The sequence below is a fragment of the Nipponia nippon genome, unplaced genomic scaffold, assembly GCF_047370975.1.
Source record: "Nipponia nippon isolate SJK-2023a ecotype South Korea unplaced genomic scaffold, ASM4737097v1 scaffold_4, whole genome shotgun sequence".
Taxonomy (NCBI): Eukaryota; Metazoa; Chordata; class Aves; order Pelecaniformes; family Threskiornithidae; genus Nipponia; species Nipponia nippon.
The window spans coordinates 91456553-91472725 of record NW_028262358.1 but is presented as its reverse complement, the minus strand read 5'-3'; the positions used below and the strand labels follow the sequence as shown (position 1 = coordinate 91472725).

The window sequence follows — 16173 nt, the reverse complement described above, 5'->3', positions numbered from 1 at the left end:
TTTCTACTTCTTGGGGTTGCTTTTATCAAATACTGGTCTACCTCCCTTGTACTTAAAGGTATTAAAATCATAACTGCTTATAATGGATGAGATAAATGAGATGCCTAAATTGATTTAATCTCTGAGCAGGGAGCCTTGTTCTTCAAGCGAAATCTAAATCTCATAAGAAATATTTTTAGGAAACCTAACAGGCAAAAAAAACCTTGTGTATTTTTAGTATTTGCTGGGATGGCAGGATCAGCAAGCAATATTGTATTTCTTGTTTTTTTCTGTTTGACACAGTATGTAGATAGTCTTGCATCTTGATCTGTTTAGCAGTTTGATCTCTCGTTTATTCCCTTTGAAAGAGGAGACTATTAGTTTAAGTTAGGATTTAACAGCAAGAAGGCATTTGTTTTGAAGTGCTTTATGTTTTTTAATCTAAAAATTATTTTCTTTTCCAAATAGTCCTTTTAAAGATAGATGTCATGTTCAACTTTAAAAAAACAACTATAGTTTATATTCTGTTTCTGCACTCACATGCAATTAAACCGCTCAGCATACTAAGTACTTTACTGGAGAAGGTATCAATGGATCTGCAGCTGTTCAAATGGCAACAAGCATCGTGCTGAGGGGAGGGGCTTTGATTTGTCATCTGTAAAAACTTTGTGGTGGTGGTGGGCTCTGCCTTTTTCTTTGTGTGTGGGGTTTTCAGGATAAGAAACTACTAGGAGGTGCTTCAAGTTGCTGCCCTCTTGTGGGAGGGCTGTTACTGTCTCCAAGAAAGCATTTTTTTCAGATGAAATCTACAATTAAGTAGTGTTTAAAATTGTCTTTGCTTTTGTTTCTAACTCAAAGCAACTTCAAACCTGACCTTGATTTGCTAACCGAGTAAAACTGTGTTGGGAAGCCTCAGTTGACTTGGAGCTGTTTTTTGTAACTTAGGTTTGGGTGTTACTGGTTCATTGTGAGCATACGAGTAAAAGTCTTATGTTGTGGGAGAAGAAAGATATTCGTTTTCTGCTGGCCCTTGCATATTCTTGCGAGTGGTTGGCCATTTAATGAGCATCGAGTCTATGCTGATAATAGAAAATTCAGACAAGGGTAAATAATGCTACTGTATTCCAATTTGTTGTAAAAAATTATTTAGCAGTATATGGCAAGTCTCTACATACTGTGTTGCAATCCAGCCACACTTGTTTCCCAGTCCTTCTTTCTGCCCGAGTTTTCCTTCACGCTGCAGCCCTTCAACACAATAAAACGTGTTTGTGTTTAGTAGTGGGCTGATACATTTAGAGGGCCAGATTTGGTAAGAAGTATCCCAAAGGGCATTGTAGATTAATCTTGTTTCAAAGGTGTTAGTTAATAATAAAATATGGGAAACCCCTGAGAAATATTACCTAGAAATGCAGAAAACACAAAGTTTTATAATTTGATGCATTAGGAAATGCTGTGCTGAAAGAAATAAAAACTTATGCCTAGTGCTGAAGTCTGCTTCAGCCATAGCCAAATTTTTGTCAGGTGGGTCCTCAAAATTTAGCTGTTAGTTTGAGATGTTACTGCCTGCAGCTGTTTTCTTTGCCCCTTGCTGTTGATCAATGTCCTTGTAATCAGAGGTAGCAGTGACCCATTTCCAGCCCAGTGCACTGGCTTAACTTGCCAATAAAAACAGTTTCTGCTGAAGTTGTTGGCAAGGCCTCCTGTGTTTCAGGTGCGTGCCATCTTCTGTTATAACAGGAATAGTAATCTACAGCTGCAGAGCAGGGTAAGACAGCTGAGAAAGAGGACTGCCACAAACAGTAACAGAGATGCAGTGAGCTTAAGGAATCTTAATTTGGTAATAGCACGATTTGATACGCTTGTATGTAAACTGAAAATATCTTTCAGGAGACTCAGAAAATCTTGTTATAATTATTTATATTGCATTAATTTGCACAAAAATATGTGATATGTATAGTACACCAATTATACCAACATAAGTTTTATTATACACTCATTTGTCTATATTATTATATTTCTAAAACAAATATATAGGAACTATGTCTTCTCCTGTCTTGTTCTTTTTATTTTTTGGCCACAGCAATTTTTGACCTCAGATCTTTTTCCTGTTTTGCATCTTCTCTTCCTGTTTTTTAAGTTGTGGAACTTGTGGAATCTACTTTAATATTAAAATTATAGTTGTTTCTATTTTTGGATTTTAAAAGTGTCTATCTTGTACTTCATGAATGAGGAGGAGGAGACGCAGTCTTTGAAGACTTGGGTCTGGAAGTGAGAGACTCCTCAACTATTGATTACTATCAAAGGGAATTTAGATCAGAAATACTTCTAAGGCCTTTACTGTAGCTGTTCCTAGCATTCTGGTAATATTTTTTTAAGTGTACAAATAGCGTGTAATAGGAGAAGTTATTTATTCATAGCTTTCAGATACATTTCAGGTTTATTTTGTTCTTGTATAATTGTGGCTAAATTACAATGGTGTCTGTCAAAAGAACAACCGTATATCTAATTTATTTTCCAGAAAAGAATACCCACCTCAGCTTCAGAAAGTAGAAGCAGACCACATTAGGTTACCACGGTCTCAAGGAGTGGGTAAGTTTTGTTTAGAGTTCTCATTTATTTCAAGCAGAATAATTTTTTGAATACCTGCTTTGGGCAGGTGTGTTGCTAAACTTTGTGTAACCTTTAGTGTATCTATTTATATCCTTACATCATGTTATTCTAGATTTTTACAAGTTTGTGCCTGAAGGGAGGATTTTGCCCTTTTTGACAGATTTTTGCAACCTGTTCAGTCACGTTATAATTCATTTTAAATTAGGCTTCAGTTATTTTGAAAACAACTAAAATTGAGAAAATTTATAGTCATAGAACTGTTGGAGTTGGAACAGATCTCTGGAGATCATCTAGTCCAAGCCCAAGCCCCCAGCTCATTGTTGAATTATTGACAAGGAACTTTTGTAGCACTGTTTTATGTGCAAAATGTAACTTGGTAAGTAACACTCAATATGAAGTATATTCAGGCACCGAGGTAGTCAGTAGAAGAGCCAGCATCATCACTGCCCTGTAGCTCAACTGAAATATGCTCTTATATTATTGGTTAGGGGCCATTGATGGAGATGCAAGAGAGAGAATATAATTTGCTCTGAGGTCTGGAAATTGTGAAATGGGGAAAGAAAAAACACTGTGTTTGGTTGAGCTGTGTCAGTACGGATACAGTTATAGTCTGTAAACCTGCTATTCAGCTGCTTAGCTGTCTACACTGGCCAGCTATTCTGCTCTGCCTTTTTAGGTTAATGTTAAGTAGAACTTCATCAATTCTACACAAAAGTAAGTTAACTTAGAAAAACCACACTTATTATTGTTTCTTTTTTGAAAACAAGTCATTCTTTAGTTTTGTGATGTCTTCTAATAGTAGGATGTTTATGAGACTATCATTATGTATATTGAAAAAGTGTTCATACGTGTTAAAAAAAATAAAGTTCCAATATGGAGACTGCAATTGAACTAGGGACTGTAAATAGCACTTCAACATTGAACTGAATTAAGGCACTCTTGTACAACATACTGCACTTCTTAAAAGAAAATCTCACTGTACTTTGTTCCTATACTCTTCCAGTATTTAAATGAGTGCCCCAATATAAAACAGGATATGGCAGTATAGTTCACTGTACTTGTGATGAGTCTTGTGTTGAAGGAGTAAATCCTAATTACACAAAACATTTCCACTTATTCTAAATGCATTCACCAGCAGTCCTTTAGTGAAAATTACCATCAGCATAATCTAGCAGATCCCCTCCTACTTTTGGTAGCGGACGCTCCATTGTAGCTGTTGTGAAGTTAGTACAGATTTTCAAGTCTGAAGCCTCCTCCAAAGATAATAAGCTACAAATTGTCACCGAGAGACACTGAAATAGTATTAATAAAAAAAACATTTCCAAAGTTACTTTGGAGAATTTGTTCTTATTCATACAACAAATCATGAGACACTTGAAGCAGTGTCTTGAAACACCCTCTCGTTGAGTGTTTAAAAAGGTGTTTATGTTTAGTTCAAGTTAGTGTATGTGAAGAAATAAGTTAATCATAATTTTAACAGCATGTAAGTAGACATTTCTTACTAACATTTTTGCATTTCTTCCCTCCTAGACAGTGTAATGGAAAACACAGAAGAGTCAGAATCAGAATCAGAATCTGAAATTAAGAGAAAGGTGCAACAGAAACGTCACTGCAATTCATACCAATCTGACTTAACTCTACCTTCTGCTACGAAAAAATGCTTAACCCAGTTAAAGGTGGGTTAGATTTTAAAAACATGTAAACTTCTATTTAACTTTAAAAGTTGATGCATTTTTTAAAAACAGGCATTCAGTTCTAAAATAGGTTGATATTCTAAAAATCCTTAGAGTTGGGAGAAAGATCTACATAATTAAATTTAAAAAAAAAAGTTATGATGATAGAGATATTTACGTGTTAATATTGATACTAGCTATGAAATACTTATTTTCTGACTTGAACAAACAGGTGCTGCACTGGAGAGCAAAAGAACCTGTGTTTAAATTATTGGCTGATTGATAAACCAGAAACTGATAATTTTGGTTTGCTGTCTGTAAAATAGAGGAACCATATTTTACTCTTTGACAGAAATTTTTTTTAAAGTATCATGATTTTCTGTACTCATTATAACAATAAAGACAGAGGTACTGCAAAGATGCAAGTACTCCTTACTAAGCTGCTGTCTTTCTCAATGAAACTAGCACAGGTATCCAAATGTCATTCTCCGGTCTAGATGCAGCCAACCAGGATGTTTTGTCTGGGACTTTTCTGAATATCAGATGTAAGATATTTTGGAAATTCCTGTAAGGCTCTCCATATTTATTACCATCTTCCCAGGTTGCTATGGAAGATTCATAATGCCCACATATAGGTCACACTGTATGACTGTCAAAGCGAAGCTTCCTGTAAGGAGATCTTGGTAAAAAAAAAGAAATAGTTCTGTGATTATTATATATAATCAGCTTGTGTTTGCTCCTGTGTATTAGCAAGTAAGTCAGACTGTATGTCTTTGTTAGAATGAAACACTTGGTACTACTCTTACGCATTTCCATTATATATTTAGTTAATATGATGTTACCTGGAAATTCTAATAACTGAGTTTTTGATCTACATATGATATCTGTATAGATATGATCTATAAAAGCTAACTAATGAAGTAAGAAAGCAGTTAAAAACAAAACAAAAGGCATTACAGTTCTGTGGGTTTTGTTTTAATCATTACATTGATAACTTTGTTTGTTTAAAGAAGTAAAATATTCATTGCTTATGTCCTGTCAGGTAAGAGACAAAAGCAGAAAGCAAGTCTTCTAGATTGAAATGAAAGAGCAAAACAATTTAAAACTACATGGAATTTTGTCACTGCCTTGATAAAACAATTTTCAGTCTGAAGATCTAAGAAATGTAATCTTTTAATACGCAGGGTTTTCTTCCTTACAAATTACATGAATTAGCATGAGAGGAAGGAGAGCAGCCTCATCATTTGTGGCTGGATTGTGGTCTGTGCAGGCCATTTGCTGTAACTCCTAGCTCTAACTAGAAGACTCTGTGTACATGTAGAAGTGAGGTGTGCTTTCAGCGTATTCCTGCCTATTATAAAGCCGTGGTACTGACTTCCAGAACTACCTCCTGCATTGTATACACATGGAAAGTGAGGGCTGGATCTGCATGTAGAAGCATCAGCAGCTTGGTGTCCTTGAGGCAGACTGAGTGTAGCTGACCACATTGCTAAAACAAGCTGTTCTCTGTCTCCCCAACAAAAAAGCGGCAGACTCGATTATGTTGTTCCAGGGGTGTGATTTCATTTCCAAAGCCATCGGACAGATTGCACTTGTAAACAGTATGTAATAATTACATCTGGTACTTTTTCCCATGCATATCTTAGAACTCTGTAAAGTTGAGAACACCAGCAGTCATGAATGGAAACCAGTTACTTTTTCTCAGGCACAAGAGCTGAGTGCCTGTGGTAAAATTGACAAGCAGTAAGCTTAAAAAAGGTGAAAACCCCATATTTTTCACACGATGTATTATGAGATTTCAAAAAGGGATTGATAAAATTTGTGAGGCTACATCATCATTAAACAGATTGATTTAAATTCAGCTGCTGATTCAGGAAATGTCTATATTGGTAATGACCTCAGGTAAGGAGGATATGGCCTTCCTCTGTTCCCTGTGCTCCTAACCATCTGGCCACTGTTGAAACTACTGCACAGGGGTAGATGAACTTTTACTCCAATTCCATAGGGTACTTATGATCCTGTAAGACTGTATAGTTTGTGGATACGCTCTCTGGATATAGAACAGATCTTGCTGCAACTGAATTCACTAGCACAACTCTTGGTTTTATTTTCTTTTTTTAAACGGGTTAAGAGTTTTATCCTTTATTACAGTATCCTTTATTACAGTATCCTTTATTACATATGCATTTTCACGAGTCATGAGTTGCCAAAGTGTGCAGATGATCAATAGGAGGTTTATGGGACCTCTGAACAATTCAAAAGTGTTGGTTTTGGTTTTATGCCAGAGGAATTACAGACATAACCAGCTGCTTGTCAGGCAAAGTGCAAATGGTTTTCATCTTACTAGACTGTAACAGGTTGCATTTTCTAATTGTTAAAAACATACACAATTTTTAAAGGAAGGAGGATTTTCTGCTTCATGTGTGCTTACTGGAAAAAAAAAAAGCTGAAGAATAACAAAGGCTTGGCATTTTGAAACTTTTAGAGATAGGGCAGAGTATTTGTATAGGGCATATACTATTTGTATTTTGCAGATTTCAAAGTTTAAAGAAGTGCTGTATTATACAAGTTATAAGGCAGACACATTTAGGTTAGAACTCATCTACTTAAGTAGTCAGTTATCTTAAAATAGAGTCTAAAAAAGAGTATGCTCCCCTTTTATTAAACACTGCTACCCCTACCATCAAGATGCAGGCTCTCAAACCATGGAAAGGAATTTGGTTTTGAATTGTTGGCGTGTAGTTGAGGTACACGGGTGCAGTTATTTTATACTTAAGATCCTTCAGGTACGATTGGTAGCTTCTATTGAATATTTTAATATCTGATTGAAATTCTTCAATGCAATTATAGTAACTTTTGTAAAAACTACATCCTGTAACTGAGCACTGAGGCACAGCACTGGTTTGCATGTCACTTGCTATCTCATCCCGCCACTCAGATTTTAAAGGTCCAATACATTTTATACACTGGGGTTTTTTTGCATCTGTTTTTCTATGGTATGTGTAGCTTAACTAAATTGCAGAAATTTTGTAAAAGTAATATATTCTCCTTGTATGACTTTTGTCTTTACATTTGTTTTTAAAAATGATTGAAGATCCCATGCCTGAGGAAGTAATCTTTATTGGAAGGGTGTTCATGGCTGGGAGTGGGGGGTGCAAATTGTGATATCTATGTTTTGAAAAGAGGTTCAAAAAGGTTTTGGTGGGATGTAGGTATTTATTTATTATCTTTAGTAATTCACAGTACAGTGGTTATGTCATTTGAGCTCAGTGCTCCAGCAGAAAATAACATACATTAAATTTCAGTTCTAGAGGCGTCCCATATTCAACTCAGTGCACATTTAGTAGCTTATGTGTTAGTATTGAATCCCTTAGACTTAGAAGTCCAAGTTCTGCACTTGTGATGCGTAATTAAGTGGGACCTAATACATGTGAGCGAAACAAAATGTATCTTTGCAGCGATAGGATGTATTTTCCCTTGTAGCCCTTGCTTTGCTCTTGAAAGTTTGGGGAACTCCTTTTCCTCAAGTCCTGTTTTCTTCTCTGAGATACTGGACTCTAGAACAATGTATTTCCTTTTCTTTCCCCCATCCCCCCTTCTCTCTCTGTCTCTCTGAGTGATTTTTCTGCATGCTTTGTCAGGCTGTTGCGAGATATCTTGGGAGGACAAATAAACTTCATGACCTAGGAGGTTGCTTCTAGTCCTCTTTAGCATTGCTCTGTGGATGCTTAGGTTACTTTATTTTCGTCCAGTGAAACTGTTTTTATGGAAACTATGTAACTGGACCTTCTTGGTGAAGGATATATATATCTGAACAATATGCAACCTTTTACGTATGGAAAGAAAAAAGGCAAGAAGGAAAATCTGAATTGTCCAACATTAATCACTTTTTAAAAATTGCCACAAATGACATTTATTCCTCTTAAAATATTTTTTGTTTTCTTAAATGAAAAAAATCAAACTGTATTTTAACGTTTGCTTTCTGTGCTTACTGTAATTGCTAATATAGTGTTGTCAGTCTTCATTCTGAAAAGAAATTAAATGCAAGATTTGAAAATGGTATCTTTGTACTTACACAGTTACTGATTTTTGTGTGTGTATGTGTGTGTGTCTCCTCTAGCTTTTGGAACAAATTGATTCTTCTACTGATTGCCCAAATTGTGGGCGGGCAAATGAAAATCAGACCAAATGCCGACATTGTGAAAGTGCTTCTCTAAAGGATTTGCAAAGAGTCTCCAGACAAACTGTGACATTAAGTGAATCTGTGGGACCTTTATCACGTTCTTCAATACATCAGAATTCAACAGGGCAAAAATCTTCAGGTACAGGGTTCAACACAAAGAAGTTTTATAGTTCTGCTGTTGGGAAAGGTCCGACGGATATTCTACTGAGTAATGAAGTTGTAGGACATTCTATGTTACGACAGAATGGAAAAGTTGGTCTTCTAACTGGGGCAAAAAATCCTAAAATTACAGGAAGCTTAAGACAGAGGAGTACAAGACCATCTGAACTAAATGATCCCAGTAAGTACCTTTTTATGAATATAGCCATAAATTGGAAACCCAAAATACTGTGTAATGAAGGAACTGTCCTTACAGCTTTATGTTACTGATTTTGCATGGAATTTTTTTGGGGTGTGTTCTTGGGGAAGAGGGACAGACCTTTTTATAATTTCCTTTTCATATACTGAACATTGGGGAAAACAAAAATTATTTTTTTTTTTTTTTAAAGACTTACACTTTATAACTTAAAAAAAAAAAGCATTCTTAGCAGAATTCCATCATTCATTCCCCCAAAGGGAAAACAGTCTTTGATTTTTATTTTATTTTTTTTCCTCTTTCCCTTTGAGCTATGCATCTGAACACTATCCAGGTTTCCCCATTTATTTAAATTTCATAATTTGTAAAATGTTAATTTTTGTGCTTTCTCTACATGAACTCAAATTAATTATAAGCAGGAAGGAACAGGAATGTGGGAAATTACGTTTCTAGTTCCATGCTTAGTTTACTAGACCATGTTGTCTTACTGATTTGAACAATTTAAGTCATAATTTCTCTTGTCAGTTTTTCTTCAGCTGTATTGTTCATTGTCAGTTATTGATTGAACCAAGAAACGTATGGCTTCACTTCTGTGTGTAGGGACGGATTAATGATACTCATTTCTTGTATAGTTAGTTATGAGAAATAAAAAATGAGGGAGAGAGCGCCTGCAAGAAGATTCCAAATAAACATTAATAAAAGCATAATATAATTTTAAACGTGGACTTTCTTGGCACTGCAGGACAATTACACAAATTACTTTTAAGCCATTGCTTGAAAAGAAATTTCTGTTACAGAAAAATGTAGTGGTTGAGAATTTAATATTTTCTGTTTAGTTGTTTTGTCTAGTGATGATGATGAGGAGGAGGATAGTGGCAGCACTAGGAGAATGGAAAGCATTTCACCTCGTCCTGCAGATTCAGCCCGCTCCTCCCCAGCTCCTTCTACAGGAAAGGTGGAAGCAGCATTAAAGGAAAACAGTTGTGGAATAGAACAGAGAATAGGTAGTATAACAACAGATACAGAAATTGCAGTCACACTACCAAGAAAAGCAAGAATGAAAGATCAGGTACTATTTAATGCTTTGTTTAAAGAAAACAAAAATCAACTCATAAATTGAAAATGTGAAGGCTTGTCTTGCATTGTTAGAAGTTGTCTATATTTGATTGCTTTTCTTATTTAGCAGCTCATCGAGTAGTATCTCTGCTTACATAATACTGGAAGCATAAGAAAATGTTTTCGTTATATTTTTACAAGCGTTCGTAATGATTTGAATTATGCTTTTAACATAGATGCTTCTATGTTGAATGTATACTCCTTGAGACTGGGCAGGGTATCTCTGTGAAACTCAAGGGCCTCCTTAGTTTGCAGAAGAATGTCAGTACCAGCTGTTGCCTGGTAAGACTTTGGACATGTGAAGTTAAACGTGTAAAGAGACACTGGGAACAATAGTGGCCTTTTAAAATTAAAATACTTTGACAACTGTCCCAATTAATAGCACTTATTTTAAGGATTTCATGGTGGGGCTTTTGTTTTTTAGTTGAGTACCACTGCAAGAATTGGATAAACAAAGACAAAAAATGCACCATGAGCAGACTCCTTAAGTGCTGTCAAAGGGGACAGCTTTCACGGTATGTTAAAAATTTAACCACCTCAGTAGTGAGCCATTAAGAATAAATTCCCTGTGGCAATTGGTGTTGAATTAATAATGCTGATTAAAACCATTCTTGAGTCACTTGTCCAGTTTCAATGTTGTGAGTTTGGTTCAACAAGAGTATCTGATCAGATTTCCACCTGCAGTCTCAAATCATTTGTGTTTTCTGAGTTAGAACGCTAAAGTAATGATGCCAAAACCCTCATGCTATGTTGAGATTCAGAAGCCAACATTCTAGTGCTGTAATTGATGAAATTATGGATGTTTATAATGTGGTGTAGAATTAGTCACTGCTATCAATATAAAGCTGCGAACCTCCAGCCTACAATAAAGCTGTAGGGCTAAAAGCTTGGATGATAAACAGTTTTGAATTTCAGTTATTCTGGCATTATGTGCTGGATTAATTGAAAGCATTGTATTGTGAAAGCACTGGTGTCAAAGACTTCTGAAACTCTCCCAAATGTTTTTCTTTGTATATCCATATGTTCCTGTTCACTTGTCTTTAAGAACCAGTTGTAACATTGGAAATCAACTGCATATTTTAGACAAAAGTAGAAAAGAGCTTGCTTTTGAGAACAAGGGAAACAGATTTTTTTTTTTTTTAATTTTTTTTTTTTTGTAAAATTTAACATGATCTTTGCATTGATTCAAAGAAACTACCAAGAATTGCAGGTATCACAGTGTTTGTGTCAGATATGATAGAAGAAGATTTAAGAAGCTTTGTTCTTTTGTTTTTCTCTCAAAATATTCATTAATTCTTTACTGAACAGGCTATGTGAATATAGTACCACTTTAATGTTTACTGTCTTACTCTTTGTCTGTGATTTGAGTTTTGAGCTTTTAATCATATTTAGCTAGTCCAGCAGACAAAAATGAAAAGCTGTATTCAGCAAGAGTCCTAGGAAAATATTTTAATTACAAGGATTTAAAATCTCTGCCTTCTCCACTGTATTTAAATGAAGCATCCAAAAGTGTATTTTGAATTATGGCCAAGATAGACTAGTGATTAGGGACTTCAAAATAATTGTCAAGATTTAATAGAAATTTTTTCTGTTTTTCTATTTTCTTAATGGAAATATTGAATCCCTTAAAATGTTTTTCTGTGGGAGTTTAATTGTATTTTGTAACCCAAAAGAATGTTTATTTAATGGACAGCTTTATGAAACAATATAAACAGCAAAGACTAGTGTACAGAAAATCTTTCAACAAGGTAGAGCAATATAAGCAATACAACAAATAAATATATTAATCTGATGGCTATCAGCCAGCTTTCTTTCATTTTAATAGGTTTTTGTAAGATTGTTCCGTTGGTAAACAGGCGACTTCATTGAGATTACAGCTTCAGTCAGCATCTAGAGACTTTCTTGAACTGGAGCCAAACTCCATGTGGCCTTCTTTCAGTGTTTTAGTCTTCTGACCCTGGAATCTGTCCTAAAAACATCTTAATAGTTCTGTAGAGTTGCTTTAAGGAATTTTGATTGGGCTTATTTATTTATGTTTCTTGAAGATTCTACTCCTGCTAATGTGGTGATGCACTCTACTTCAGTAATAACTCAGTGTTTTCAGTCACCAAAAGCTTGGACTAATAAAAACTGAAAGAAAAAATAAAACCACCAACATCGTGGGGCTTTTACAGCATTAGTGTTTTTATATAAATAAACAAATAAAATATATTAATAATAACCTTGTTTTGCTGGGCTGCACAGTGTTTCAAAATGACGAAAACTAAATTGGTTTTGGCAATTTTAGAAGCATTATTTGCGATTTGGAAATGTTAACAAAATGTCTACAAGTGTCAGCTTACATTTTTTTCTTGAATCTAGCAATATTATCATCTTCAGGTGTTCCAAAAAGTCCTTTAGGAAATTTTTGCCTTCTGTATATGGTTGAGGTGGGTGCTATAGTAAGTAATCCTGTTCACTGACAGAAAAGTAGCCAAAAATTTAGTCACTAGTTTTTAACATGCTTGTTTTAGCAATAAATCTTAGTGAGACATTCTGAAACCTTGACAATTACTTTTCAGTTTGGGAACATTGTGTCTAACACTCCAATAAAACGTCGTAAAGTTATTTCTCAAGAGATTGTAACTGAGGCTGTACCTCTAAATTATCAAAATTCCTGTGAAAGTGTCATTCTGAACTGTCGAAGTATACGAATAGGAACTCTGCGAAGAATGGTAGTGGAACCTGTGATTGTAAGTAAACTTGTTATTTGACAAATCTCCTTTCAGTTTTTGATGGACGTTGTTATTTTCATACTTGAACAACATAATATTTTGCCTTTGTCTGTGGAACAGTAAGTTTGTCTCTAATTTCAGAGGCTGTGATTTCCAAAGAATCCCAAAGTACTATTATGTGCTAACACATACAATCTAGTTGTGGTGTTTAATAGAAACATCATGCCTGCAAAACCCTTGAAAACCCTGTTTACCTGGGGCGGGGGGGGGGGGGGGAGCTTATGGATTAGCGTGCATTTGTTAAGAAAATTGAAGGCACCAGTTACCAAAAACTGGGTATTGATAGGTGGGAGGAAGAGACATGTCTGCAGGTGAATAATTTTGCTTCTATAGAACAATATTTTTTTTTGTTAACCTTCTAAGTTACATGGAGACTTTCAAGGAGACATTGAATGCTCGTTGTCTGCAGTAAGCCAGATAAAATGAATACTTCTTGCTGGGGTAACCGCATAAATAGTAGAGAGGTGTTACTTGTTCTTTCCACCTCTCTGCAAAACCCTATTGTTTGATTTGCTTAAATGCTGATACTGATAGATGACATGCCCTTTTGAAGATTTTTTTTTTTTTTCCTCCTTATAATTTGTGGTATTTTTCAGAGTATTTTAAACCTTTTTGTAAACAGAATACTTAGGAGAGATCTTAAGTTTCAACCATCAATATGATTGAAAAAGACACTGAATATAAGAAATATACTTGCTTCCTTGAATTATGCTAAAATGTACACTTTGTTTTTTAAAAAAAAAATCACATTTTACACTTTTACTTTAAAATTTTCATTACTCAAGTACTTAGTGAATTGAAATATGTTTGCTAACAGTGAAAAGGCATTAGGTCACTTCTGGTTTGGAGAAGAAGTGAAATCTTATTGTGTTGTTTTCCACAGTTTTGCCTGGATTATATCAAAATACGCCTAGAAAGTCAAGAAGGTAAGTAAATTTTTCATTTTATGTTAATACTCAATGTATATATTTTGAATGAAGTAGCTTTGCCGAGGAATTAACAGGTGAATCATAATGAAGTGTCAATTCTGGTTTTGTTATGTATGTAATAAATTATACTGGGTTCCTGCAGTCAGATAAGAGGCAGAAAAAAACTGAGAGTATGAATTTGACCTGGACTGCCTGGTAAATAAAAACCAAAATGATTTTGCATTATCTCTGCCTTCTACTGACAGAAAGCAAATTCACAGATAGCAGGAGTTAGCAGTTTGTGGTTTGCGTGCAACTGGATTGCATTAGTTCTTCCCATTCATCCTAGCTGATGAGCTGTAGATATTCTGGTGATGACTGGCAAAGGGTGTCTTGAAAATGATTAACAAAAACAGTAGGCAAGAGTAACCTCCTGTAAAACATGTCACCTCTTTAACACTTTATTAGTTCTTTTAGTTCAGATGCGTAAGTAGAGAGTAAAAACCACACAAGTGTCTTAGACCCTTCTTGTCTGTATCTCCCCTTAAATTTTTTTCTTCTCTAGCCTATAGGTTGTATATTGCATGTTACCGAAAGAAATACAGTGACATAGTTTAGGAAATGGTGAGCTTACAACTATTGCTCTATTTCCCTTGTTTTCTTTTGTAGGGTTTTGCTTTGGGCCTGAAAAGAAGCTTTGGCTCCTTTTGTTAATCTTAAGTTTCCATGAAGATGCAGTCCTATAGAATTTTGCCTTTTGTTATTTGTAAAAGAGAACTATTGTATTTTGTCATTATTATATGCAAAAAGATGTCTCACAGGCTGTAAAGACAAGCGTAGCCTTTGCTCAGTCAAGTATTTAAGTTTCTGTTGCATCTAAAATTTAGATTTCATGCATTAAATACATTTAAAAAATAACACTAAAAAACTTAGTAAAATTTGTAGAAAATGTCTATCAATTTTTAGTCAAAACAGCTGCATGGTGAAATTATTTCCATGGGACTTGATCCCTCAATAGCATAAAAATGGCGACTCATTAAATGCAGTGTTTATTGGAACATTTAGCACTTTTCCATTTCATTTTTTTGAGTTTTGCATCTAGGGGAAGATGGGTGTATTCCCAGCTAGTTCCATTTCTATTAACTTCATAATCATAGCATGATTTGTTTTAATACAAGGAAGGGTCTTGAAATAAAAATGACAATTTTTTTTTTCTTTAGATTGATTACAATGGTCATGCTTTTTCAGGGAGAGGCAAATGCTTTGAACAGCTGTAGAAACAGCAGTGCTGTCCTGCCTTGAGCTTGTTTTTGCATGTATAAATATATGTCAAGTTCTCAAAATTTTCTCCACGTGCCTTGTTGGTTTTCTGCAACTCCCAAATGGTGTTTCAAGGAAACAGCTTTCTGTTTCTAACGCGTAAAAAACTATTCACATTGCCTTTAATGGATAAGTCCTATTATCTGTCTTATGTCAGCGTTACAGGAAATATTGTTCACAGGTTAAGGTGTTTATGGTGAAATGTTTTATAAGATGCCTGTCTTAATGCAAAAGGATGAATATGATTTAGATTTTCATCTGAAGAGTAGACAGTCTTCCTCTCACATGAAATTCAGTATGCTTCATCTCAGTGCAAACAGTTACAAGGATTCAGAGTTTTCTCCAAAGACCAATTACCTCATGTTTTGGCAAGGGCATTCTGTCTAGACACCATTAGAAGGACCTGTATGCCTCACTTAAATGGGTTGAATCCGGTTTTAAGCTGGGATTGTCGTTATTGCGGTCTGCCTCTGAAAGTGGGAAGTTAGGTGAAATGAATTAAGGAAAGTGTGTACATTTAGGAAGGAGAAAACTGAAGTATTACTATAGAGACTGTGGTATTACAGCCTGGCCTTGGAAAGCTGTTTTGCTGTTTGTTTTAAACACAAAGGAGAAAAGACCCTAGGAGTCATCTATAAACCTTCATTTAGTTACTGGCTTCATTTTCTGCTGTGTAAGTCCCTAGAGAGATAAAGGAGAATCAGTGCAAGGAGATGAGCTAGTTAGATCCATGTAGCGTATTTCTGCTTGCTCTTTTCCTGATGAGATGGCAAACTGTTGTTCTGAGCAGTAAATGCTGCCCCGTCGGCTTGAAGGAAGCATGCTGTTGCTGCAGCCTGACTCAGAGCTGGGTTGCTTCTTCCCCAGCTAGTGGGACCAGGGGCATTGGAGGTTTAGAAGGAAAGGAGAGTGGCTTTCCTCCGCAGAAGCTGTGGTGGCCACCCCTTCCAGTCTGCAGCCAGTGGATGCTTTGCTTTGCGTAACTGTCTGCCTTGTCTTTATGAGCAGCAGACTGCTTTCTGGCAGGCACAGGGGTGTGAATTCAGTTGCCAGCACGAAGGGAGGATGTAGAGGGCTGCTGCTGGACGTTGGCTGCTAAATGCCAAGAGAGGAATAGGGGAACCAGTTTAAAAAAGAAAGGGGGTGTGTGTGTGTCAAAAAAAAAAAACAAAAAAGGCACTCCCTCCAGTAATAATAAGAACCTCTAATAACTAATACTAGTAAGGTAGAAAGTAATGATATGTTTTTTGTGTCT

The 16173-nt window shown here is 35.5% G+C and overlaps 1 protein-coding gene across 3 annotated transcripts in view; it reads left to right on the top strand.

Moving 5' to 3' along the window:
• The window catches only part of SENP6 (SUMO specific peptidase 6), an 84678-nt gene that overhangs the window by 43893 nt on the left and 24612 nt on the right, over positions 1 to 16173 (top strand). For all 3 annotated transcript variants that reach the window (XM_087776296.1, XM_087776295.1, XM_087776294.1), the window contains 6 exons: positions 2498 to 2568; positions 4120 to 4265; positions 8383 to 8785; positions 9637 to 9869; positions 12478 to 12648; positions 13574 to 13616. In XM_087776296.1, the coding sequence (XP_087632422.1) occupies positions 2498 to 2568; positions 4120 to 4265; positions 8383 to 8785; positions 9637 to 9869; positions 12478 to 12648; positions 13574 to 13616 (1067 nt within the window). The remainder of the gene's footprint in view (positions 1 to 2497; positions 2569 to 4119; positions 4266 to 8382; positions 8786 to 9636; positions 9870 to 12477; positions 12649 to 13573; positions 13617 to 16173) is intronic.